Source organism: Ranitomeya variabilis, chromosome 7 (assembly GCF_051348905.1).
Source record: "Ranitomeya variabilis isolate aRanVar5 chromosome 7, aRanVar5.hap1, whole genome shotgun sequence".
NCBI classification, from domain to species: Eukaryota; Metazoa; Chordata; class Amphibia; order Anura; family Dendrobatidae; genus Ranitomeya; species Ranitomeya variabilis.
Genome location: NC_135238.1, coordinates 67,235,387 through 67,262,457, shown reverse-complemented (window position 1 = coordinate 67,262,457; position 27,071 = coordinate 67,235,387). Strand labels below are relative to the sequence as shown.

General features: G+C 45.1%; 1 protein-coding gene across 3 annotated transcripts in view; it reads left to right on the top strand.

The window, feature by feature from the left end:
- The window catches only part of LOC143784953 (LITAF domain-containing protein-like), a 97,051-nt gene extending 75,176 nt beyond the window's left edge, over window positions 1-21,875 (top strand). For 2 of the 3 annotated variants that reach the window (XM_077273567.1, XM_077273565.1), the window contains 2 exons: window positions 5,949-6,075; window positions 21,185-21,875. In XM_077273567.1, the coding sequence (XP_077129682.1) occupies window positions 5,949-6,075; window positions 21,185-21,293 (236 nt within the window). In that variant the 3' untranslated portion in view covers window positions 21,294-21,875. The remainder of the gene's footprint in view (window positions 1-5,948; window positions 6,076-21,184) is intronic. The other variant, XM_077273566.1, reaches the window with a different exon arrangement.
- Window positions 21,876-27,071: the final 5,196 nt, after the last annotated feature.

The following is a 27,071-nucleotide window of genomic DNA, read 5'->3' as shown; positions in this document are numbered from 1 at the left end:
AGAATTTGTATTTGTATCTGACAGAATTGCAGGGGTGTCAATACTTTTGGCCATGAAAAAAAAAAATAAAAAAATATATATATATATATATATATTATAATTTTTTGTGCGTGTAAATAACCAATTAAATTACAGCTGAAGTTCTTGCAAGGCTCTGTAAACCAAACTGAGGTGGAGGAGAGGTCCTGCCTTTTTGACCTGTGGGTTTCCTGTCCCTGAGGGCGGATCCCTCTCTCTCCGTGGTGCCGTCATGGGATCAGAGAAATACCGTTATCGGTGAGTAACTACGATATTTTCTGCAGCAGTTGTGCATTAAAAGCATACAGCCAGACTTGGCTGGATCTCAATAGCATTGCTATATTGCTCCTGCGGTGTAACCAGTCAATCTGGGGTGTGCAAATTTTCCTGCAATAGTAATACTGATATTTTTTTGTTTTCAGAAGTTAAATTTTATATGGCATTCATTGAGCTACAGTTCTGCTTCGAAAAAAGTTTGATTAGAAATGGCATCCCTATATTCATTCTGCGGTCTAAGGCATCCACTGTGAAGTGGGCAAATTTTCCTGCCATTGTAATACTGGAATGATTTCTCAACAGGGATATATCATGTATAATTTAAAATGGGCAAGGCACGTGGTAAGGGATGGAGTAATGGAGATTAACGGTGGGTGTCCATTCCCCCCCCCTTCCCCCCCCTTCCCCCCCCCCCTTTTTTCTTCTCTCTTTTTCTTTTTCTCCTATCTCTACAATTGCTTTTCTTACAGGTTCTGTATTCTGTATATAAGGTCCGTGTCCCGCGGTGATTCTCAAGATGAGAAGCATGTACCCTTTATGTGCCAGAGTCGTTGTTCAACTACACTTGTGCTGTGTTCTCAGAGGCGTAATGTATAGCTCTGGACATTGTAATGATTCTTTTTATTGTTTTTCCTGTTCAAAATTTCAATAAATATATTTACTGAAAAAAAACAAACGGTGGGTGTCAAAGCCGTGGGTAAGATGAAACTGTGCCTGCCGTGGGGGCGCAATGCACACATCATGACTATCTAGCTTTCTGTCCCATTTTGTAGAGGAGGGCAGAATACCACTCTTGAAGCCAGACCAGTGTGAAAAGGTTGTTAGATGGATAGCAGCTAATGCTTAGTCACTTTGACAGCACCACCCTGTCTTCCATCCGGTCCAGTTTCCGTAGCAGTGATTCTGGGCCATATACAGGTGCTTCTCACTAAATTAGAATATCAAAAAGTTACTTATTTCAGTTCTTCAATGCAAAAAAAGTGAAACTCGTATATTATATAGTCATTACAAACAGAGTGATTTATTTCAAGTGTTTATTTCTGTTAATGTTGATGATTATGGCTTACAGCCAATGAAAACCCAAAAGTCATTATCTCAGTAAATGAAAATACTTTATAACACCAGCTTGAAAAATGATTTTAAAATCCGAAATGTTGGCCCACTGAAATGTATGTTCAGTAAATGCACTCAATACTTGGTCGGGGCTCCTTTTGCATCAATTACTACATCAATGCAGTGTGGCATGGAGACGATCAGCTTGTGGCACTGCTGAGGTGTTATAGAAGCCCAGGTTGCTTTGATAGCAGCCTTCAGCTTGTCTGCATTGTGGGGTCTGGTGAAATAAATTTAACTTTTTGATGATCTAATTTTGTGAGAAGCATCTGTAATCCCCACCCTACTCCTCTTTCCTCCCACCATGCCGAGTGCCCGGAGACAAATGATCCCACACTTGGACACTCAGAAGAGCTCTTCACATTTACATTTATAGATTCTGGCCTCTCGCCCTGCCCACTTCAATGAGGAGATTGCATATAGCGATGCAGAAATATTTACGCAGTCACGCTCTCAAGAAGGCGATGGTGGGAAAATGCAATTACTGTCACAAGAGCTGGATAACGATGAGACACAACTGCCAACAAGTGCTGTTGCATCAGGAGGAAGTAGAAGACTATGTAGTGGACAATTAAGTCACTGACCCACCTGGGAAGGCAACATGAAGAGCGAGGACAGCAGCGCACAGTGGGAGGTATCTGTAGCACCACAGCCCACAGGAAGAGGCAGTGGAGTGGCCAGAGACATAAGTTGGGCAACTGTTCCCCAGAGGATCAACACAGGTGAAGTTGCCAAGCCAAATGTTGGGTGTCCCAGAGCCTGGTGCTGTTTTAAAGACAGTCCTTTTAACCCAATAGAGGCCATTTGCATCATCTGCCATGCCAGAATCAGCAGGGCCAGGACAGCTATCAGCCTGACCACAACCAGCATGCTCAGGCACATGCAAGAAAAGCACCTGACTACTTGGGTAGGAATGCCAGGGTCCAGAAACGCTGTCTGCAGGTGATACCACTGCCTCTTCCCCCTGTGCCCTGTTCTACGTGCACGCCAATCCCTGTCTATGATGTATGTGAAGATGACTCCCTCCCTGCACCTGTCATTGCACACTTGCAACCCCATTCACATCCTTGTCCCAGTAGAGCATTCAGTCCTTGAAATGCAAGTGTAAATACACTGCTACCCACAGGCTAAAATACTAAATGGCCATATTTCCAGATGGCTTGCCCTGGAAATGTTGTTTAGGCTTGTGGAGAAGGAACCTTTCTGCAGCAGCCATACCTCGGTACTTTGTTCCCATCCACCACTATTTAGTGATCCTACAAGTCACAATCAACCCTTTAACGAGTCGTGCAATATGACTTAGGATAAAAGCCAAATCAGTATCTCAATTTGCAGACACTGTGTTTCGGGTTGTTGGCCCTCGTCAGTGCGAAGCATGAGAACTAATTTGGCTAGATGAGGCTCTGGACTGGGGTCTAAGGGGCAACGTTTCTCCTTATGGAGAGTGACATACCAGCTCTGGCTTGTCAAGGTAAGGTTTAAGTCCTCTTTTTCTCTGAAGAGGCAATTTGCATATTATATTTCCCAGAGGAGCATTGCACGGAGAATTAGCCTCCTTACCTTGACAAGCCAGAGCTGGCATGTCACTCTCCATAAGGAGAAACGTTGCCCCTTAGACCCCTGTATGTATTTATGCATGATATATATATTGCTGAAATGATAAATGTGGCAGGGGGACCATTGTTGTTAAAGGCATTGTCCACTTTATGACAATTTACTTAATTATACTTTTTAAAGTACAGCACTTTGTTTTTTTTTTCTTTCGGTGATGCTTCCTCATTGCCTGAGCAGACAACCAAGTCAACAATGTGCAGCTACCCATCATGAAGTGTCTGCAGAGGGAGGTCCATGTGATCATACCCATTATTCTTCACACTCCTGTCTTTCCTTTGTGCCGTGAGCTTCCCTTGAAGAAGCTGGTACATGTAACACACATGCCCCTCAATCTATGACGACTATATAGTACAAACTATTTGCAATTTAATGTTGTGATTACCAAAAATCTATTACAATATGATTGCGTTTTGTAGTGTGTATGCAGTAATTTCCACAATAAGGAAGAATATACAAGGTATACCAACCTGATGGGACAAAGGGATATTGTAGTCTCGCTCAGATGGCTAGAGCTTAATGTGTCATAATCATTGGAAGCTGTCCTGGCGAGTATAGCAAATGTACACTGCGAAGCATATTGTGTGTGAGCATCAGTTTGTCTGAGGGCACTAAAATATTTTGCCCTTTCTCTGATCAGGAAAGCTTGAGTCTTGCTAGCATTGTTGGTCACTTTGCATTTTTTTAAAATGATCTCTGTAGGGTAAGTGCAGACTGTCAGTAAATCCTGCGGGTTGGACGCTGTGTACTTGTGCAGCATCTAACCTGCATTGTCCTGATGTTACAGCATAGTGGATGGCAGTTCTTGAAATCCCATGCCCAGTATGTGTCCACAGCTCGCCCGCAGAGACTGACATGAGGCGTGTCTCTACAGACTGCATCATGTCAAGTTCTCTTTCAGAGACTCTAGTCTCAGCAAGAGACATTTCACCCATAGTATGTATTAGACGTGGTGAATCCATACGGTTCAGTCAACAAATTCAGATTCACCTGCATTCAATAGCCGGCAGCGCTTTGGACGCAACAAGCATGTGCTGTAATGACCAGAGGTCCAACTAAGATCCAGTGAGTCACAAACCAAGACAGAGACTGAAATAACATAACTTCCTTTACTGGAATAGGAGTCAAAATGAAATTCAATTTTGTATGAAACAGCCTGAGATTCCTCTATTATTTACAATCATTCAGCCAGGGCTGAAATCAATGTGCCAATTCCAAAGTTCCCGCTTTAAGTGTATTACACTGCGGTTTTTAAAAGAAGTTTATTTAACAAAAGGTCAAACAAGGTACTAAGAAAACAGGTGTAAATTGGATGTGGTTATACTATGGGACCCCCTGGGATGGCACACGGAGTATAAATTGATCAAAACCCACAATACATATAGATATAACAGAAGCTCCTAAACCCTTAATCTAGGGACACCCGGGTATCTATTATGGTACAGTTAACCTGAGGGGAGTCGCTACTCAGGCATATAACTTTCATCGGCTGCAGCCAGTCCCAAAATCTTTGTCGCCAAAACTACAGCAAAACAAGGCTCCGCGTTTTGTCGGCCAATTTGAGCCCACACGCAGGGGTCTTACAGTTCTGTAGCCTCAGGATACAATATGGGATAGCACTTCAATGTGGCTTGTCCGGGTCCCTCTCAATACGGAGGGTACAAGATACTGTCTCTCCTCCAGCAGTCACTCGCAACTTCCCTGAAAGCAACCCACCTGGGTCTGCACAGGATCAATGTCTTCTGTTGCTTTTCAGCTCAGCAGGGATTCAACAGAGCTCCAAAGTCAAACAGCTCTCATGATTAACACCCTCACAAACACACTGGCAGAAAACAGTCCTTACTAGTGATGAGTGAGTGTACTCGTTGCTCGGGTTTTCCCGAGCATGCTTGGGTGACCTCAGAGTATTTATGACTGCTCGGAGATTTAGTTTTCATATCTGCAGCTGAATGATTTACAGCTACTACCCAGGCTGAGTACATGTGGGGGTTGCCTGGTTGCTAGGGAATCCCCACATGTAATCAAGCTCGCTAGTAGCTGTAAATCATTCAGCTGCCGCGATGAAAACAACTAAATCTCCGAGCAGTCATAAATACTCGGAGGTCACCTGAGCGTGCTCGGGGAAAACCCGAGCAAAGAGTACACTCGCTCATCACTAGTCCTTACAGTCTTTAGAGTCCAAACTCCTCACTTCTTATCAGCTGCCTCACAGTGCGTCTCACATGGCAATGTCTCTGCTTCTAGCAGCATCACCTCTGAGTCCCATACAGCAGACACTAGACCCACCCCCTGCACACACTTTCCCGGGCTTTTGCTCTCAGCTCAGACATGCAGCAGGGTCCTAATGCTCTCCTGATATCACAGTTCACCCTCTTAGGCTACGGTCACACTATCAGTACTTGGTCATTATTTCACATCAGTATTTGTTAGCCAAAACCAGGAGTGGGACAAAAATACAGACTTGGTGATGTGTTTCTATTATAGCTTTCCACTCTCTTTGTTCCACTCCTGGTTTTGGCTTACAAATACTGATGTAAAATACTGACCACATACTGATAGTGTGACTGTAGCCTTACACTGTGTCCAAAGTGCTTCCACTTCTGGATCATTTGCTCACACCCTCGGAAACTGATTATAAACCTGATACTTGAAAAAGTCGATAAACAAGTTGCATCAACATCAGAAGCTAATTCAATACTGGTGACCTCTATGGTGGTCTGCACTTCCTGCTCCTTTTGTAGAAATGTCCACTGCAATAAATAGAAAATAAAAATTTCTGACATGTTAAGCTAAATGTAATAAATACTTGTCTACTGCTCTACTTTTTGGCCTACTAATATTTGGAAAAATGTTCTTTAACAAATTTTCTTTAATGATATGTAATGATGTGATTTTTATTTTGTTTTTTAAATTTCCCTTCCTCCTCCCAGGTGGACGTCTGGTTGATTCTCCTAGTCTCACAATATGTCCTTCATGTCATGAGAATGTAACAACAAGGGTCTCCTTTAATTCAGGACTTTTTACCTGGCTTTTATGTGTTGCCATTATGTTTTTTGGGTGAGTTAACACTAGGTTTTATAAATGCATATAAATGTATACAGTACAATTCACAAAGAACTTTCTCTATGGGTATTCACACCTGTTGCCATTCTTCTGGAGTATGGGGAAACTCTCGGAACAATTTTGTTTATTTTATACCCCTCCAACCTCCCTCATCTCTGCTGAGGACTTTTCCACACACTATAAAAATAAGATCGACCAAACAAGGCAAGTCTTCATTGTTCAATCACCACAACCCCTTTGTATACCATACCAATGCCCAAACCCCATAACCTCCCTATCTGACATCACTGAAGGGGAGCTCAATTTTCTCTTCTCCAAATCGCACCTCACCACCTGTGCACTCGATCCCATCCCAACCCACCTCCTCCCCAACCTCACCCCCACTCTTATCCCATCCCTAACCCACCTCTTCAACCTATCACTAACTTGTGGTACCTACCCTTCTGCTTTCAAACATGCCACAATCACGCCTATCCTTAAAAGGCCAACCCTCGATCCAACTGCTATGTCCAGTTATTGCCCAAAATTGCTGCTCCCATTCGCTTGCAAACTCCTGGAGCAGCACGTCCACGCTGAACTTTCCTCCCACCTATTATGTAACTTGCTCTTTGACAACTTACAATCTGGTTTCTGCCCCATCCCTCAACTGAGACAGCCCTGACCAAAATTAATAACGACCTATTTGCAGCCAAAGCTAACGGACAATACTGTATACTCCTCCTCCTAGACCTGTCCTCTGCTTTCGACACAGTTGACCACTGCCTCCTACTACAGATCCTCTCCTCCTTTGGCATCAAAGACCTCGCCCTATCCTGGATCTCCTCATACCTTTCCAACCGCACATTCAGCCTCTCCCACTCCCACACTACCTCCTCATCCCACCCTCTCTCTGTTGTAGTCCCCCAAGGCTCTGTTCTAGGACCCTTACTCTTCTCAGTCTATACACTTGGCCTGGGACAATGTTGTGAACTCTGTTTTTGGGCTCCCTCTTGTGGTCACAAGTGGTACTGTGTGAGTGCTGTCTTTGGGCTCCCTCTGGTGGCTCTTTGTGTCATTCTGCAGGTCTGAGGCTGGATCAGCTGTCTCGTTATCTGTTAGCTGGTTTCCTATTTAGCTCACCTGGACTTTCAGTGTTTGCCTGCTGTCGATGTATTCAGTGCTATTTGGATCTCCCCTGAATTCCTTCGCTATCAGTCTCTTCAAGAGAAGCTAAGTTTTCTGTTTGGTTATTTTTGCTCATCAGTGTTCAATATGTTTCTTGGTTATTTACTTGTCCTTGTCCAGCTTGCTAATATGTGATTTCCTCGCTTGCTGGTAGCTCTAGGGGGCTGAGTTTCTCCCCTCACACCGTTAGTTGGTGTGGGGGTTCTTGAATTCTCAGCGTGGATATTTTGTATAGGGTTTTTTACTGACCGCACAGTTCCCTGCCTGTCTTCTGCTATCTAGTATTAGTGGGCCTCATTTGCTGAATCTGTTTTCATTTCTACGTTTTGTATTTTCCCCTTACCTCACCGTTAATATTTGTTGGGGGCTTCCTATATCTTTGGGGTCATTTCTCTGAGGCAAGTGAGGTCTTACTTTCTCTATAGGGGTAGCAAGTTTCTCAGGCTGCGTCGAGACGTCCAGGAATTTAGGCACGTTCACCGGCTACCTTTAGTGTGTTTGGTTAGGATCAGGTTTTGCGGTCAGTCCAGTTACCACCTCCCTAGAGCTCGTTCTATGTTCAGTTACTTAGCTAGTTCTTTCTGTGATCCTCAGCCACTAAGGATCATAACAGGACAACCCATAAAGTTCCATTGATTCCAGTGCCACCTATATCCTGATGATACTCAAATCTACCTCTCTGGCCCAGATTAATATAGAAGCAGAGACTGATTCCTGTGATGTCACTTACTGAGCTGCTTGCTGTCATTTTGACAATCGTTTTTCTCTGCTGCAGATTTAGCTGTTCTCGGAATGCTGAGCCCTGTGTAACGTTGTCCACACCACTGATTGGCAGCTTTCTGCTCATACACAGCAATCGGTGGTATGGGTGGGGTTATACAGAGCTCATGAATCAGGGACTACCTGGTATCAAGTGTACTGCACCCCTAATGATCTCCTATTGACTATAAAATAGAAAAAAAAAATCACTTTTTTAACCCCTTTCCGACATTGGGTGTAATAGTACGCCGATATCGGACTCCCCCTGTTTGGTGCATCCTCTGGTGCTCAGCCCACATCTTTCCAGGCACATGTCAGCTGATCTATATAGCTGACATGTGCCCGCAACAGCTGCGGGTAGAATTGTAACCCGTGGCTGTTAACCCATTAAATGCTGCTGTCAATCTGACAACGGCATTTAAAATGCGTTTCGGTAAGCTCGCCGGAATCCTCCCATCGGTGAACCTGTTTCGTGATCGTGGGTCACCGATGGGTTGGCATGACAAACAGAGGTCTCCAGCAGACCTCTATGGTTGTCATGGCCAGATTGCTATGAGTGCCGCCCGGTGGTCGGTACTCATAGCAAGTGAGTGGAGCGCCCACTAGGACTGTGGGGTACTTGGTCCGGGTCCAACGGTTCTTCAGGGGGTTATCATGGAAGCAGTGACCCGGTCTGTGGCCCTGGGCATCCAATAAAATTAATTAAATGAAGGGGAAATAAAGTCTATAGGGAGTTAGTTCGTGACGCCACCTGTGGTGTTCGGCAATGGATGGCCGACGCTTAAGGGGACCTGTGGGGCCAATGGTGATGCTACTAGGATGGTTCTGCTCCCCACAGGTGAATCGGGGCCCCAGGGCTACCGGTACAGTTGGTAAGGGATTGTAGACAATGGGGTGCAGGACTGAGGATGTGGGAAATGACTGGAGGACACAAGGATTGCAGTTTCCTTTACCTTTACTTATTAACTGCAGGTGCAGTCCGGGGCACGAATAACAAGTGATGATGGGGTCCAGGTAGCCTGGAAGCAATTTAGCATCCACCTAGCCAGGTGGGTTCGGAGGCCGTCCTTCTGCGCTGCTTTCTCAGGTACTTGCTGCTTGAAGCTCTGCACAAGTTCCTCTCACTGTCTGTATACTAACCTGTATGGCAGGCAGCGTGAGCCTATCATGGGCATTGCCTGTTCACTGGCAGCCCCGGCTCTTGATCTGCTGCGGTGCCTCCGGGTGTTTGGTGTGGCCAGGGAGCTTGCAGTTCCCTTCCCTCCAGATTCGGCTGTTGGGGCATACAGCACCCATACAGCCAAGGACTCTGGCTCCTCCTTTTCAGCGCTCTGTTCTGGGGTGAGCTTGGTCACAGTTCCACTCCCCAGGTTCTCCTCCACTTCTCTCCTCTCCCTCTCAGACTCCTCACCAAGACTGACTAACTTCGCCTCCAGGGCAGAATTTATAGGGAAGCTCCCCTGAAACTGGGTGTTAGAGTTCCCCCTTCTGGTCTGGAGTCAGGAAGGTGTTGGATGCTAGTATTTCCTGATAAGGGGACCCCTCCTTGCTTCCAGGCATGACATTACTCCCTGTAAGGGAGGCAATACCACTGTGGCAGCCAGACTCCTGGGGTGCCACATGAGCAGCAATGTTACATACAGGCGATCTCATCATTTGCCTGTATGTAGCAGAGCCGATTGAACAAATGCAGCTTCTAGTTTCTTATGGATACTATTGAACAGTGTATTAGAGCAGTGTTCCCCAACTCCAGTCCTCAACTGCCACCAAAAGGTCATGTTTTCAGGATTTCCTTAGTATTGCACAGGTGATAATTGCATTACCTGTTGTGAATTTGGATTCTGGGCTCCCCCGGTGGCTACTGGTGGAATTGAACTGGTGTCTTCATCTTCTCTGTTCACCTGTTCCCATCAAGATGTGGGAGTCGCTATATAATCTTGCTGCTCTGTTAGTTGCTTGCCGGTCAACAATGTTATCAGAAGCCTCTCTGTGCTTGTTCCTGCTCCTAGACAACTACTAGATAAGTTGGACTTTTGTCCATGTTTGTTTTTGCATTTTGGTTCCAGTTCACAGCTGTAGTTTCGTTACTGTGTCTGGAAAGCTCTTGTGAACAGGAATTGCCACTCTGGTGTTATGAGTTAATTACAGAGTTTTAAAGTAATTTCTGGATGGTGTTTTTGATTAGGGTTTTCAGCTGACCATGAAAGTGTCCTTTCTGTCTTCTGCTATGTAGTAAGTGGACCTCAAATTTGCTAAACCTATTTTCATCCTACGTTTGTTATTTCATCTTAATTCACCGCCAATACATGTGGGGGGCCTCTGTCTCCTTTTGGGGTATTTCTCTAGAGGTGAGCTAGGACTAATATTTTCCTCTGCTAGCATTATTTAGTCCTCCGGCTGGTGCTGGGCATCTAGAATCAACGTAGGCATGCTACCCGGCCACTGCTAGTTGTGTGTTAGGTTTAGTTCATGGTCAGCTCAGTTCCCATCTTCCAAGAGCTAGTTCCTATATATGCTTATGCTATGATCTCTTGCCATTGAGATCATGGAATTATTGCCTGTGCAGGTAATTGTCATCACCTGTGCAATACAAAGGAAATCCTGAAAACATGACCTATTGGTGGCTCTTGAGGACCGGAGTTGGGGAACAATGTATTAGAGGTTATGTTTTGCTGTTTTCACTTGGCGTACAGAAGTCTTGCCCAAGCCAACCCTTGTTCATTTTTATAAGAGTCAGTCTGTCAGCATTTTCAGTTGACAGGCAGATGTGCTTATGTGTTATAATTCCACCAGAGGCACTAAAAACCCGCTCTGACAGAACGCTAGCAGCAGGGCAGGCCAGGACCTCCAAGGCGTTGAGAGCCAATTCATGCCACGTGTCCAGCTTGGATACCCAATAATTAAAAGGCACAGTGGAATCCTGGAGGACGTTTGAACGATCTACAAGGTACTCCCTCAGCATCTTCCCAAACATTGCACTTCTTGTGACAGCACCCCTTGCCTTTGTCCCGGCATGTTGGGAGGGCCTGAGCTGGATTGTACTTCTGTCTCTCTTGCTTGGACTCCTTGGCTGTACAACAAACTGTCTACTGCCAGCATTCTCACATGGGAATTTTTTAAGTAATTCCGCTACAAGGGCCCTCTGGTACTGCAATATTTTAGTACCCCGCTCTGCCTCTGGCAGAGAAGATTGAAAGTTCTCCTTGTAGCGTGAGTCTAGAAGTGTCACCAACCAGTAATGAGTGTCACCAAAAATTTTTATAATGCGGGGGTCACATGAAACGCAGCGCAACATAGTCAGCCATGCGTGCCAGACTGTCAACAGGCAAGACTTCCGTGTCCTCACCAACAGAACGATTGACCATGCTGTCCTCCTCCTCATCCTCCTCCTCCCTGTCCTCAGGCCATCCCTGCTGAACAGACGGTATGACAACTGTGATTGTAGTACCGTCTATAGTGCATGAATGATGCTCCTGTTCTTCTTCCTCCTCCTCCTCCCCTACCAATCCACGTTGGGAAGACACGAGGCTGTGCTGAGTGTAATTCCTCTGTATGGTTCCTTGTTCCATGTCCTCGTGCTCTGCCTGCAATGCATCCTCTTTAATTGTGAGCAGAGAGGTTTTCAGGATGCTTAGAAGCGGGATGGTGACGCTAATTATGGTGTCATCTCCGCTCACCATCTTGGTGCAGTCCTCAAAGTTTTGGAGGATGGTGCATATGTCTGACATCCATGTCCACTCCTGAGGTCTTATATGTGGAGTCTGAACTGAATATCGACGGCCTTGTTGATGTTGGTAGTTAACAACTGCCCTCTTCTGCTCACAAATCCTTTCCAACATATGCAGTGTAGAGTTCCAGCGCGTGGGGACATCACACACCAGTCGGTGAGCCGGAAGCTGCAAATGCTGCTGAAGCATGGGAAGGGCTGCTGAAGCTGTAGCTGACTTTCTAAAATGGGCAAACAGATAGCGTACTTTCACTAGCAGATCCGGCAGCTCCGGGTATTATTTCAGAAAATGTTGAACCACAAGATTAAGCACATGGGCCAGGCAAGGTACGTGTGTGTGCTCACACTGCTTCAGAGCCGCCACCAGGTTCCGGCCAATGTCACACACGACCATGCCTGGCTGTAGGTTCAGCGGTGTCATCCAAATATCTGACTGCTCTTTCAGCGCTGTCCACAACTCTTCTGCATTGTGTGGTTCGTCACTTATGCAGATTAGCTTCAGCACAGCCTGTTGCTGCTTGGCTGAGGCAGTGCTTCCTGCTTCTGACTGATGTGTTGATTTCAGAGATGGAGGCTGAAGAGGAGATGCAGGAGCTGTACACTGTGGGGGCAACCCTGATTGACGTAGGGCCCGCAATCCTCAGCCTGGGGAGGATGTGTTCCATCCCAAGGTCCGACTGGGTCCCGGCTTCCACTATGTTAACCCAGTGTGTTGTCAGTGAGATGTACCGTTCCTGGCCACAAGCACTTGTGTCTGTGGTTAGGTGGGCTTTCCCTGTAACAGCATTGTTGAGGGCACGGGTAATGTTGTGGGACACATGCTGGTGTAATGACGGTACGGCACACTGGGAGAAATAGTGGTGACTGGGGACCGAGTACCTTGGGACGGCTGCAGCCATCAGGTTGCGGAAAGCTTCCATGTCAACGAGCCTAAAAGTCAACATTTCGAGCGCAAGCAAAAGAGAAATGTTAGAATTGTGGCCTGTGGGGCGTTGGCTGGGTATTTCCGCTTGCGTTCCAATGACTGGGGTATAGACAACTGAAGGCTGTGCTGGGACAAGGACGTGGACGGGCTTGATGATGGTGCTGCTTGACTGTGGGCAACAATCGGTGCAGAGCTAGAGGCATCTTTACATGCACGGTGGACTGGGAATTGGCTTCTATGCAAAACAGTGGAAGAAGCAGTGGTGTCACTTGCAGACAGTGTTCCTGGAGCCTGAGGTTCGGCCCACAAAGTCGCGTGCTTTGCTGCCATGTGCCTGATCATGCTGGTGGTGGTCAGGCTGGTAGTTTTGGTAACCCTGCTGATGCAGGCATGGCAGGTGCTGCAAATGGCCTGTTTGGGGTTATTGGCAGAGTCTTTAAAAAATAACCAGACTCGGGAAGATCTAACAGTTGGAATGGCAACTTCCCTCATGTTGGTGCTACGGGGAATGGAAGCATGCCTTCCTGCCTGTTGGGGTGATATGCTTCCTTCCCCATGTGTGCTGCTGGCCTCACTCTGCATGTCCTCCGGCCAGGTTTGGTCAGTCACTATGTCATCCACCACCTCGTCTTCCACATCTGCAGCTTGCTCCTCCTCCTGACTTTCTGGCTATTGTCACATCATCGTCCACCTCTTGTGACACTTTCCCACCATTGCCTTCTTGTGACCGTGGCTGTTCAAAGCTTTGGGCATCGCTACATACGATCTCATCTGGTCCCACTTCAAGTTGACCAGCCGAAAGTCCTGAATCTTGAAAGGGAAAACTGAACAGCTCTTCAGTGTCCAAGTGTGGGCACTCGGCATGGTGGGAGGAAGGAGGATCAGGGCGAGGAATATCTGGTCCACACTCATGGCTACTCAGACTTGACCATGTAGAAGACATGGTGGTGGTGGCGGCTAAGTGACTGGAAGCATTATCCGCTGTCCAACCAACAACCGTTTCACACTGCTCTGGCTTCAATAGTGGTGTGATGCTGAGTCACCCCGCGGGCTAGGGGTACTCGGTACCTGGTCCTACTGCTTCACAGGGGGATGTCACGGTGGCTGCGACCCGGTCAGGGAAAGTATGCGTACTTTCACTGATAGGAAACTTTAATAGAACATTATGATTATTAACTAAGAAGTGCCACGACCCTCACGGGTATACTATTGGTTAAGTGCAAAAATCTTTATCCAGCCCCCACGGGTTACTTTATTCTCTCCATTTTATCAAAAGCGGATCAGGATATCAGCTACATAAAACACGATTCTATCTAAAGTGAAATTTCAGCTTTCATCACTATTAACTATATTAACTCTTTAATATATTAACCTTTTCTCATGTAACATACAAGTCCATCTGTCAAAGTGCAATGATTAAACATCCCCTTTAAGGGTTCAAACAATATGCAAGTCTCTTTTTTGAGGTAGTGCAAAGGTATCAATCACATTAATATTCAAGTCAATCAATAACCACAGGAACGTTGCGATGGACCCGTCATTAACCCCCAACGTTTGTTTTGGGCGGGCTACAAGGCGTGTATCCAGACCTGGAATCCTGCCACGCCAAATGGGTTTTTCTTCAGGTCTCTGGAAAACAAAGCAGTTCTCACAACAATTTTAGAAGCAGTCTTAAAACTTCTTTTGTAAAACCAGTAGGAAGCACCTTTAAGAAGGTGCAAACTATTTACAGTGGAAAGTTTGTGAGCCATTCCCTGTCCATGACTCCAGTGTCTTTAAATGGAAGGCAACTGTGCAACTTGTGCAAAACTTAGGATCCCTTTTAAACAGGGGACCCCTTTAAGAAGAAACCCTGGTAGGGTTCAGTAACCTTGTAACGGCAACAATCCTTTTAAACTTGCAGAAAATAACTATTTACAGTCACTTTTCAGATTTGTTTTGTTTCGTATTATAGCTGTTTCCAAGGCACCAGTCGGTATCGAACACTTCCTGGCCTGGGAAGGTGGGTATCCGGATCCTCTTCTGGTTCCAAATAAACATCATGGCTTTGTCTCTCATGTATGGTCAAGTCATTAGCTGCTATCAAAGTTTGTGTAGCTTGAGTACGGATGTCAGCGATTGCAGTCGCCACAGCAGTTGTCTCAGTGATGGTGATTATACACACAGTGGTAGTAGTGTTGGTTTGAGGAGTTGCAGGCTCTGTAACTGGAGGAATAGTGGTGGTATCAACTTTGACACTAGGTGGTGCTGTGGTGGGTACGTGTTTCCTAACCTTTCGAGAGCACCAGCCCTTTTCATCCCGGTGTCGGGTGTAGGTCACATGATCCCCTCGGCACAGATCCCGTGCAGGATGTCCCTCCCGGAGGTGAGATTCCACATCGCAGCGGGTGACATAGACCTTCGTCGGCAGCCCGGATTCCTGAATGAAACCCCAACCCCTTTTAGGGTAGAAGTCCACTACTACACCCCATCTGGCTGGGCCGTTGTCACTTCTTTGCGTGTTATGGGTCTGCAATTTGCGTTGGGCCTCACTTCCTTTATCCTCCTTCCATTTTAGTACCAGACGTCGGTCATATTCCTCCCAGGTGAGGGCTTCAATATGGGACCCCTCCGGTTGGGCCTCCCCAGGGGACCCGATTGGTTCTGCTCTCGGATTGTCCCATTGGAAAACTACCCCCTTGGGGCTCACCTCCAGCGGTGTGCCTATGGGTGCTGGGAGCGGGCCTGTCAGCGTCTTGTCGTCGGTGGTAATAGTCGCTGGAGCAGGGTTAATGGCTGGGGGAGAGCGGTCGCTGGAGCGGGATTGGTCATCCGGGCAGCGTCGCTTTCGGTACCTGTGTCTGATGTGGTTCCATCGATGTCGGTCCACTCCACTGATGAGGATGCTGGAGTCAGCTGCGACACAGACTGCAACTCTTCCAGCGCGATCTTCCTGAACAGGGCCGACTTCCATTTCTTCACTGCGGCCAGCTCTGTGTCCAGGAGCCGGCAGCTCAAGCGTCTCCACCTGCGGCTCCAGGGAGTCCGGATCCTCCAACAGCGGTGAGTTCGGGTCCTCCTCCAGTGGCTTGGGATGGTCCAGGGTCAGTTTATCGTCGTTCGGGTACCTGCTGGTCGCCATGTCTTCTTCCGGATCTGCGGCCACACACGCAGGCTGCTCCTCCATTTCTTGGGGGCGGAGTTCCTTCTCCTTGTTCCCGCCATTGCAAATCCGGAGGCGGACCCCTTTGGCAGATGGACATGTCCTCATTGAGTAATAGCATTCGTAGGGGGCGTTCATCACTGTTCGCGCCACTTTGGTAGTCTCCTCTCATGATGGCACGCCCTTCTTCTCCAGTGCTCCTCGTGGCGCTGTAATGGTGGCGGTTTTGGCAGCAATTTTGGCGGTCTTTTACAGTGAAGTCCCACAATTAAAGTACGGTTCAGGCACAGTCTTTAGGCGCACATGACCCGATTCACGGGGTTTAGTAGATCCTGTTCATCACGCCAAAGATGAGTCGCCCCACGGGCTAAGGGTACTCGGTACCAGGTCCTAGTGCTTCACAGGGGGATGTCCCTGTGGCTGCGACCCAGTCCGTGGCCCAGGGCGCCCATGTAAAAGGGGAAAGGTCTTTAAAGGGAGAGAGTTGATATTCGTGACGCCACCTGTGGTATTTGGTCAGGGTGACCGACGCTGCTTTAAGGGGTCCGCTGGGGTGATGTTATGACAGCTAGATGGCATACCTTCCCACAGGTGAAGTATATCCCCAGGGCTTCCCAATGTGAAGATGGTGGTATAGTGAGAGGCGCAGAGAAGAACGAGGACATCAGGTTGCAGTCTCTTTACCTTTTACTGAAGACTTCAGCATCCACAGTCCTGGGCACCAGATCACAGGGCAGGCAGAGTCCGGCCGGTTTGGAGGCAAGTCCAGAGTCCCCTTGTCCAGGTGGAAATCAGTAGCCTTCCCTTGTGCTGCAGTGGTGTAGTCCTTTACTGCCTATGGCTTCACATAAGGGTCTCACAGATGTGGTGTTTCGCTCTCTCTGTCCCCCATATAGGATAGGACAAAACCCGTATGACGGGTGACTTGAGCCTGTTGATAGGGTCTCTTAGATAACCCGGCTCTGTGGGTGTCACCATGCCTCCTGGGTGTAGGTGCGGACAGGTAACCTGCAATTAGCTGTCCTGCCGGTCTCTGAAATAAGGCGTAGAGGTCCTTACTCCCTTGGTGTTCCGGCTACCGGGATTCTGCGCCTCAAAAGGAGGTAGCCTGTTCAGGGCTGGTCCCCTTCTGGTATCCTCTCCTTTGCTTTTACTTCCTTCACGCTCGCTGCAATACAATTCTGCCTTTCAATGTCTCTTTCTGAGAGCTGCAGCTCTGAGGGCATGCGCAGCTTTGTTGACCCTCCGTCCTCCTCAATCTACTGTCTGGAATATATATATATGTTCCAGACAGTAGCTTGAGGAGGACGGAGGGTCAACAAAGCTGCGCATGCCCTCAGAACTGCAGCGAGACATTGAAAGGCAGAATTGTATTGCAGCGAGCGTGAAGGAAGTTGAAGCAAAGGAGAGGAGATATATATATTATATCTCCTAATAAATAGGAGCAAAAGCTCCCCCCTGGTGGCCTGGAGTATGAAATGTGTTGCATGTTTGTGATACCTGGATGCAGTTATCCTTTCTTGCCTCCAAACGTAGCATCACTCTCCCCGGGAGGAAAGCAATACCACTGTGACGATCAGGACCCTGGGGCGCCACACTGCGGTCCCCTAGAAACTGGGACAGGAAGGTCGAGCGAGATGATGTGGGTCTTTGTTGTGGCCCACTTTCAGCTTGGCCACATCCTCGTCCTCTGCATGCCCCATCAGCATCATGTCCACTTCCCCGTCCCTTGCCTTGCCCATTTTAAATGGACTACTGCACTATTTCAAAAGCACAACACTAATGTATTTTATTTGGAGCTAAATTATATCTGGTGATCAGTATGCTTGCAAAGCTACGATTTTTCAAACACAGAAATTTTGGTGAATTTAAAAAAATGAAAAAAGAGTAGAACAAGGGTAGCACACAGAATTACTGTATGTCACGTTTGCCTGCGAAAATACGATTTTTCAAACCGATACACCACGCCTCAGCCTGACAGACTGTATAAATTATTTTTTGGGTGAATTTTAGAAAAAAATAGCCACAGAAAACTGCAGCTAGGTATATAGTAAATATGCAGCAGCAGGCAGTTATGGAGCTTTGTGAAGGATGCAGTGAGAGCTATGTACACACAAACACTGCCTGCAGGCCTTGCACTGATGTGGATATGCTGTGCCCTGCCTACCTAGCGCTGCAATCTCGGGACCCCCAAATTAGCCCTAAAAAAGACTGTTGGTTTCTCAGGAGTTCTGGACTGAACAGTTGCAGACCTACACTAAAGGTACCGTCACATTAAGCGACGCTGCAGCGATATCGACAACGATACCGATCGCTGCAGCGTCGCTGTGTGGTCGCTGGAGAGCTGTCACACAGACAGCTCTCCAGCGACCAACGATGCCGGTCCTCGGGTAACCAGGGTAAACATCGGGTTACTAAGCGCAGGGCCGCGCTTAGTAACCCGATGTTTACCCTGGTTACCATTGTAAATGTAAAAAAAAAACAGTACATACTCACCTTCTGATGTCCGTCAGGTCCCTGGCCGTCTGCTTCCCACACTGACTGTGAGCGCCGGCCGGCCATAAAGTAAAAGCAGAGCACAGCGGTGACGTCACCGCTGTGCTGTGCTTTACGGCTGTCCGGCGATCACAGTCAGTGCGGGAAGCAGACGGCCAGGGACCCGACGGACATCAAAAGGTGAGTATGTACTGTTTTTTTTTTTTACATTTACAATGGTAACCAGGGTAAATATCGGGTTACTAAGCGCGGCCCTGCGCTTAGTAACCCGATATTTACCATGGTTACCATTGTAAAACATTGCTGGCATCATTGCTTTTGCTGTCAAACACGACGATACACGCCGATCTGACGACCAAATAAAGTTCTGGACTTTCAGCAACGACCAGCGATATCACAGCAGGATTCAGATCGCTGCTGCGTGTCAAACACAATGATATCGCTATCCAGGATGCTGCAACGTCACGGATCGCTATCGTTATTGTTGCAAAGTCGTTTAGTGTGAAGGTACCTTTACTATTACAAGGACAATTCTGACCCTATCTCAGCCGCAGCTCTCTCTACACTAAGTCTGGAGCAGAATGCGGCCAGCAGGGCGGCGCCAGGTCTCTATAGACCTGATGACGTTGTGCGGCCAGCCAATCACAACAAAGATGGCTGCGGCATTACAGTGCATAGCTGACAATCCCTGCATTGTCATTGGCCCTCTAAAGAGCGCCAGAATTGCAGGGCGGAGACCTGAGCTCCCGCCGAATAATCCAGGAAATACTTGGTGCTCGTCGAGCACACCGAGCACAGTGATACTCGGGCGAGTACCGAGTAGTGGCAAGCACGTTCGCTCATCGCTAACTGCTACTAATTTTTCCCTTAAGGCTCTATTCACATGTGCTTATTGTGGTTCCTAAAGCTAAGGCCAGCAAACCTGTTGGTATATGTGTAATACTCAGGTACACGTGTGCTGAGGCCATTAACAAAGAAATATAACTTACAACAACTTATTAACAAAGAATAAAAACTTAATGCGTAGGCACAGACGGACTGGGGTGCCAAGGGTCCACCAGTAACAGCAACTCCAGGGCCCAACTTTTCAGATACATGCAATTATGACTTTACCCTCATTCACAAATTTCTATAGAATAAACTGGGTTGACTTATAAATGAATAAGATTCTGACATTGTCTGTATATAGTGAATTGTGTATTTTGCTAGGTACTGCTCATATGAGAATGGTGGCCCTCCGGAGGATTCTCCTGAGGGCCAGTCCAAGCCTGCGTAAGCAGTGGGCACACTGCAGTGGTAACACAAAAACAGGTGGTACTAGGTGCCAGTGTAGATGACAGCAAGAATACTTTAGTCTGCCATAATAGTCTACCAGTTAAAAATGGCAATGGATTTCTAATACAATGTGGAAAGTGCTGTGATGAGAACTATAGTTATCTCAATCAATATCGAATAATGCATAACATCGCAAAACAACAATATCCTTATGTAGATTCGAGGAAACTGTCAAAAAGGAACGCACTCCAAAAGAAATATTATACCTCAAATTAATAGTATAAAATTTGATAAATCTGATCACAATCACTAATTGCAGTATAATGTTACCAAGAAAGACATTAAATTTCTTTAAAGCGTAACCTCGTTTACATTTTTATTTCATAAATGAATAGTACACATGAAGATAAGCAACTTTTAAAATAATCTTAGAAGAGAACTCTGCTTCTTTCTCCATCTGGTCAGTCTCAATTTACGGATAAAATCTGTGTTCAGTGATGGTAAGTATAGCATCACTGAGACATGAGATGAAGATGGTGCTGATAAGGTTCTATGGAGAGGTAGTGGGGAAGGAGATAGAAACAGAGCTCCTCCCTCCTCACCCTCCCGTATGCACAGAAGCTTATCAGCAGCAACGGTCATGTCCTATCTCAGTAATATAACATTTTGTTTTCACTAAATATAGATTTTACCCATACATTGAGAATGAATGAGCAATCCTGGTGGAGAAAACCTGATTTCTCAAATATGAAAATAAGCAATGTTGTAATTTTTTTTTTTTTTTTGTGTATTATGGACTTGTGGAATGAAATACAAATTAAGATGAGTTACGCTTTAAGCTTGGCCATTTCCATTATGTCATAGTTTTGAGAAAGGAACTCGTCACACCCTTGGGTCTCTAGCTACAGTACTTGGCCAACAGGCACTAAGAAAGGCACCCTGTGAGATATGCCACCTTGGTGTGGTCCTCATCTCCTTGGATTATCCTCTTTGGTATGGCCTACTGCGCTCAAGGACTCCTCCCTGAACGCCAACAAACTCCACCTTCTGAGCCATGCTGTTCCTCTAGGGACTCCAGCTGTCCACTCTCTCCTCCAACACTGTCTCATTTTGTGATCTTGCTTACATAGGATCATAATGTCATATTTTCCCGGTAAGTATCTTGAATGACATCCTGATTCATTGTTTGTACACTTTATTGAAGGCACACTGACATGCTCATATCCCCCATTCCCCTATGGCCTGTGCTACAGTAGGACATTTCTTTTGCTCTCTGGAGCCGTTGAACGGTAAAGTAGTAAATAAAAAAAGGCCTTAGAAGTGATCAAAGTCCTACAGATTGGGGAACCATTGGAAAAAAAATAAATAAAATCACTGGAGACAAATCCCACCTTCTCCAACATCTGCTAGCATCAGAATCAGAAGGGTTCCGCGAACATTTACCCATCACCGGTAGCTTACTAAAAGCTCCCTGACCTTGAGAAGACCATATCTGTTTCTCCTGGGTGACCTCTTGTAGCTGAATGTAATGATGATGCTACAAACCATCATGGCACATAAGATGTGTTTGTTTTTTTTTCTAAATAATCTTGACTTTAATTTGGCTCTGTTCTAGGTTTGTAGCTGGATGTTGCTTGATTCCTTTCTGTATAAACGCCACAAAAGATGTGGATCATTTCTGCCCACGTTGTGACTGTCGCATCTTCAAGTACAAAAGGCTCTAATACGCCCGAAACTGATGCCTGAAACCAAGACACATGGACTTTTTTGGACACTTCAGAGTTAGAAACACAGAAATTGAACTTTAATTATGCAATTCAATGGTAAATGGACACCTGTGATGTCTCTCTTGTTCACATGCGTTACACTTAAAGCTGCCACACGTTTTCTTTTTAATGGAGGTCTAGGGAACAGTTTGCATTGATGGAGGAAATGCTGTTGTGAACGGTCACTGAGCAATTTAGAGCAGAAAGTACATTTTATTAAGATGTTGATTATTCCAAAATCCAAGCTGTCCCTAGTTTAGCTACTGCTCCGTAACCTCCTGGAGTCACTGATTTGGTGCCATTTAAAGAAGTACCAAGCCTTTTTTAAAATATGTAAATACAGTAGTTAAAATGTTATATACTAAGCACTGTTTGACTTTTACGTTGGGTGGATTTACTGTTATTTATTATGACTTGTATTCAGTGTATTTAAAAATATTAACAGATTGTATGGACTAAAACCATTTTGTTTGCCTTTTATAAACTGCACATTCACATTTGTTGGTGATGTAAATAAAGAGCAACAGTAAATTGCATAAATGTGCTGTTCTTCTTGGTGGGAAAAACAGACTTGTATTGCTTATACTATTTGGTCGCCTAATGAGTACTGTAGATAAAAATAAGGGCATAAAAATTATCCTTTTAATATTCTGGCATTATTAATATTGGTCTAAATATAATTTTTGGAATTGTTTAATTAAAAACTGCACAGGTTGCCTTTGATATCCTCAAAGCTGTATAGTCTGTTGCTGGCTGCACAAAGCGTTACCATGGGGTTGCCCTATATACAATAGATGGTGGTTGGAGAAATTTCTCCTCACTGCTCCATATACAGGGTGGCTCAGTCTGCAAGTGCATCCCTCCTTGAGAAAAACGGCGCTTGATAGTCCTCTGGCTGCAGGTTATAATTTTGTAGATTGAAAAAAAAAGATACAGATCCACAAAGTTCAACCTTCCTCCACCATTTAGAGAATGTATATCACTAAATTTATAACCCACAATACCAGTTGTTTGGAGAAAAACATCCAGCCCATTTTTAAATAGTGTTATAGTATTTTCCATTACTCTAACTGTAAAGAACCCAGGGTGCGTAACGATCGTGGTTGCATACCAGAATAGGAAATTAACAGGTGCTTCTCACAAAATTAGAATATCATCAAATAGTTAACTTATTTCGGTTCTTCAATTCGAAAAGTGAAACACATATTAGTCACCACAAATAGTGATCTATTTCAAGTAATGTTGAGGATTATGACTTAGAGTCAATGAAAACCCAAGTGTCATTATCTCAGTAAATTAGAATAATTAACAAAACACCTGTGAACGCTTCCTAAGCGTGTAAAATCCAAGCTGCTTGAGGTCTAGTGTGAAGTTTCCACAATCTGTGATGGTTTGGGGATCCATGTCATCTGCTGGTGTAGGTCCACTGTGTTTTATCAAGACCAAAGTCAGTGCCGCTGTCTACCAGGAAATTTTGGAGCACTTCATGCTTCCCTCTGCCAACAAGCTTTTTGGAGTTAGAAATTTTATTCTCCAGCAGGACCTGGCACCTGTCCACACTGCCAAAAGTATCAATACCTAGTTTAAAAACAATATCACTGTGCTTGATTGACCAGCAAACTCTCCTGACATTAACCCCATAGAGAAAACCCTCAAGCAGTGGACGCCGTTCAGATCAAATGTGACTTTACTCTTGCCTATGCCTTTCCCCAAATTTGTCTGATTCCAGCTGTACGAAGAAAGATCAGAGAGGATGGGGCAAAAGTGGTTCTCATAGCTCCATTCTGGCCCAAGAGAACTTGGTTCTTTTGGCTGGGGAACATGTTGATCACAAAACCATCGGTTCTTCCAGATATCTCGGACCTTCTGGCTCAGAGGCTCATATTCCATCCTCAGTAATAGGAAACCAATGTCTACAAGGATTTATGTTAAGACTTTGTAAAAGTTCCTGTCATCCACAGGGTGTACTTTGCCCCTAAAAGAGATCCTGGAGTTCCTTCAGAAGGGGACATGAGCAAGGCCTGGCTGTTAGCACCTTAAAAGTCCAGATCTTGGCCCTAGGTGCATTTTATATCATTACAACCTCACTAGTAATCCGTGGGTGATTAGGATTGTTAAAGTGTGTGTTAGATCCAGACCGGTCCCGGGAGCTAAAACACCTCCATGAGATTTAAATTTGATTCTAAAGAAGTTAACAGAAGTACCCTTTGAACCTCTGAGTTCAGGGTCCATAAAATTGATCACCCTAAAGACTGTACTGTTGGTAGCCCTAACATCAGCCCACAGGTTGAGTGATATACAGGCTTTGTCTGCAGGCCCTGCCTTTATCCTGGTTATAGATGATAGCATAGTCTGAAGACCTGACCCAGCTTATCTACCTAAAGTACAGGGTGGGCCATTTATATGGATACACCTAAATAAAATGGGAATGGTTGGTTATATCAACTTACTTTTTGTGGCACATTATGGCACACCTGACACCCATAATGTGGTGGTGCACCATCTTGCTGGAAAAACTCAGGGAACGTGCCATCTTCAGTGCATAAAGAGGGCAACACATCATCATGTAGCAATTTCTGATATCCAGTGGCATTGATGAAGAATTGCCCCACTATCTTTGTACCCCATATACCACACCATACCATCAATTTTTGTGTTCCAACATTCTTGGAGGGATCTATCCACTATGGGTTAGTGTCAGACCAATAGCGGTGGTTTTGTTTAACTTCACCATTCACAAAAAAGTTTGCCTCATCATTGAACATAATGTTCTGTGTAAACTGAGGGTCCTGTTCTAATTTTTGTTTTGCCCATTCTGCAAATTCAGCGTGCCGATCTGGGTCATCCTCGTTGAGATGCTGCAGCAGCTGCATTTTGTTAGGGTGCCATTTGTGAGTAGCTAATATTTGCCGAAGGGATGTTTGATTGATGCCACTCTCCAGTGACATGCGGCGAGTGCTACGCTGTGGGCTCTTGCTGAATAAAGCTAGGACAGCCACTGATGTTTCTTCATTAGTAACAGTTTTCTTGCGTCCACATTTTGGAAAATGCAACACTGAACCTGTTTCAAGAAATTTGGCAAGCAGTTTGCTAACGGTAGCATGGGAGATAGGTGGTCTCGTAGGGTGTCTTGCATTGAACACATGGGGTACCAGAACTGTGGAAGACCACCTGCCTGGTGCCGGTTCCTAAGACCACTTTTCCAACTTCCCTACACGACTATCGTCCAGTGGTCTTAACACCACACGCTATGAAGTCCTTGGAGAGAATAATACTCGCCTACTTGTGTCCGAGGGTGGGGACTTTTACTGACCCCCTGCAGTTTGCGTACCAGCAGAGATTGAGGGTGGATGATGCTGTAGTGTCTCTGCTACATACAGTACAGTCATTCTTGGACAATGATGGAACTGTAGTGCACTCCATGTTTTTTGACTTCTCAAGTGCTTTCAATACCTTACAGCTGCCCTTACTACGTAATAAGCTGACTGATATGGCGGTAGATGAGGGGATGGTGAACTGGATAGAGAATCTATGTGGCATTGTCAAGAGGAAGATTAGAGACACCAGACCCAACAATGCAGATGAGCTGAAGGCTGCTATCAAAGCAACCTGGGCTTCCATAACACCTCAGCAGTGCCACAGACTGATCGCCTCCATGCCACGCAGCATTGATGCAGTAACTGATGCATAAGGAGCCCCGACCAAGTACTGAGTGAATTTACTGAACATACATTTCAGTAGGCCAACATTTCGGATGTTAAAATCATTTTTTCAAGCTGGTGTTATAAAGTATTCTAGTTTACTGAGATAATGACTTTTGGGTTTTCATTGGCTATAAGCCATAATCATCAACATTAACAGAAATAAACACTTGAAATAGATCACTCTATTTGTGATGACTATCTAATATACGAGTTTCACTTTTTGTCTAGAAGAACTGAAATAAATTAACTTTTTGATATTCTAATTTTGTGAGATGCACCTGTGTATATAAATATTACCCATAAATGAATATTATCATGAAAAAAGCACATTTTTGCTGTCTCTGCATCTGGAAAGACCAACCTATAAAACTGTCACTCCCCCTTCTGTGAACACAGTAAAAAAGTATATAAAAAAGGAGCCAAAAACTATGCTTTATCAGCATGCTGCCTAACAAAAAATTAAATAAACTCTATCAAAAAGACAAATGTAAATAAAAATGATATCTCTGAAAACTTCATCTTATCCCATAAAAAACGATGGAAAAATAAAGTGCTAGCTCTCAGAATAAAGCAATGCAAAAATAATTATTTTTTCTATAAAAGAAAAAAAGTTTATAAAAGTTTTTGTAAAAGCGCCAAAACATTAAAAAAATGAGAAAAATGTACTGCTGTAGCTGTGCTGACCCAAAGAATAAAGCTGTTTTATCAATTTTACAGTATGGAACTCTCGCAAAAGGAGAACTAACCTAGTGCAAACAAATAAGCAGATCAAGGTGCAAAATAAAACAACCACAGCTAACCATAACTGGTATGCCATGAGAAGGTGTCTGTTTGCCCATCATGACATACTATACCTGTCATGACTTTAACCCCTTAACCGCCGATACGCCTTTTAACGGCAGCAGTTAAGGGTACTTATTCCTCAGCGCCACTTTTTAACTGTGCTGAGAAATAAGTGTATATCGCCCCCAGTGTCTGTATATAGTGGATAATGTACAGGTAATACAGTGATCACTGGTGACATTATACACAGGAGCTCTGTATATACTGTATAGGTAATACAGTGATCACAAAAAAAATGTTTTTCATACTTACCTCACTGGTGATCCCCTGTGGCACAGCTCTGCTTCTAGTGTCCTGGCAATGACCAGTTGCGCTCGCACATGATGGCACGTATGCAATGATGTCATCACGTAGGCACTGTCACCTGACATTATACAAAGTAGCTCTGTATATAGTGTATAATGTACAGGTAATACAGTGATCACCAGTGACATTATACACAGGAGCTCAGTATATAGTGTATAGTGTACAGGTAATACAGTGATCACCAGCGACATTATACACAGGAGCTCTGTACATACTATAGAAAATATAGTGTCAGTGTACAGGTAATAGTGATCACCAGTGATATTATACACAGGAGCTCTGTATATAGTTAATGTACAGGTAATACAGTGATCACTGGTGACATTATAGACAGAAGCTTTGTATATACTGTCAGTGTACAGGTAATACAGTGATCACCGGTGACATTATACACAGGAGCTCTGTGTATAGTATACAATATATAGTGTCCGTGTACAGGTAATGGTGATCACTACTGACATTATATATAGAAGTGAGTATACATACAGTGTATTGCATCAGACGACAGACTGACTCACCAGTGACATCCCTCACTAGTTAAAGTCCTTCCTCTTTGCTTTTCTTTTCCATCCAATGCAGACCGCCATCACCTTACAGCCAGGACTCGTCTTTGCATAAAATAATACATAGTTACCTAGAGCCCCACTTCCATAGCACATTCCCCACTTTTTCCCTTTCCTATACACTACACAGCTGAATAAAGATGTGCACCCACCATTAAAATCTAATTAGTTACTATGCAACCCATCATTCCAAATATAAATTGTAATCCACCACTGTACCCCCCCACTAAGTATAAATAGCCACTATCCCCATGTAATAAATATATAAATTAATTAGCACCTGTACTTTCCCCCAATTCAATACCACTTACACTTGTGCA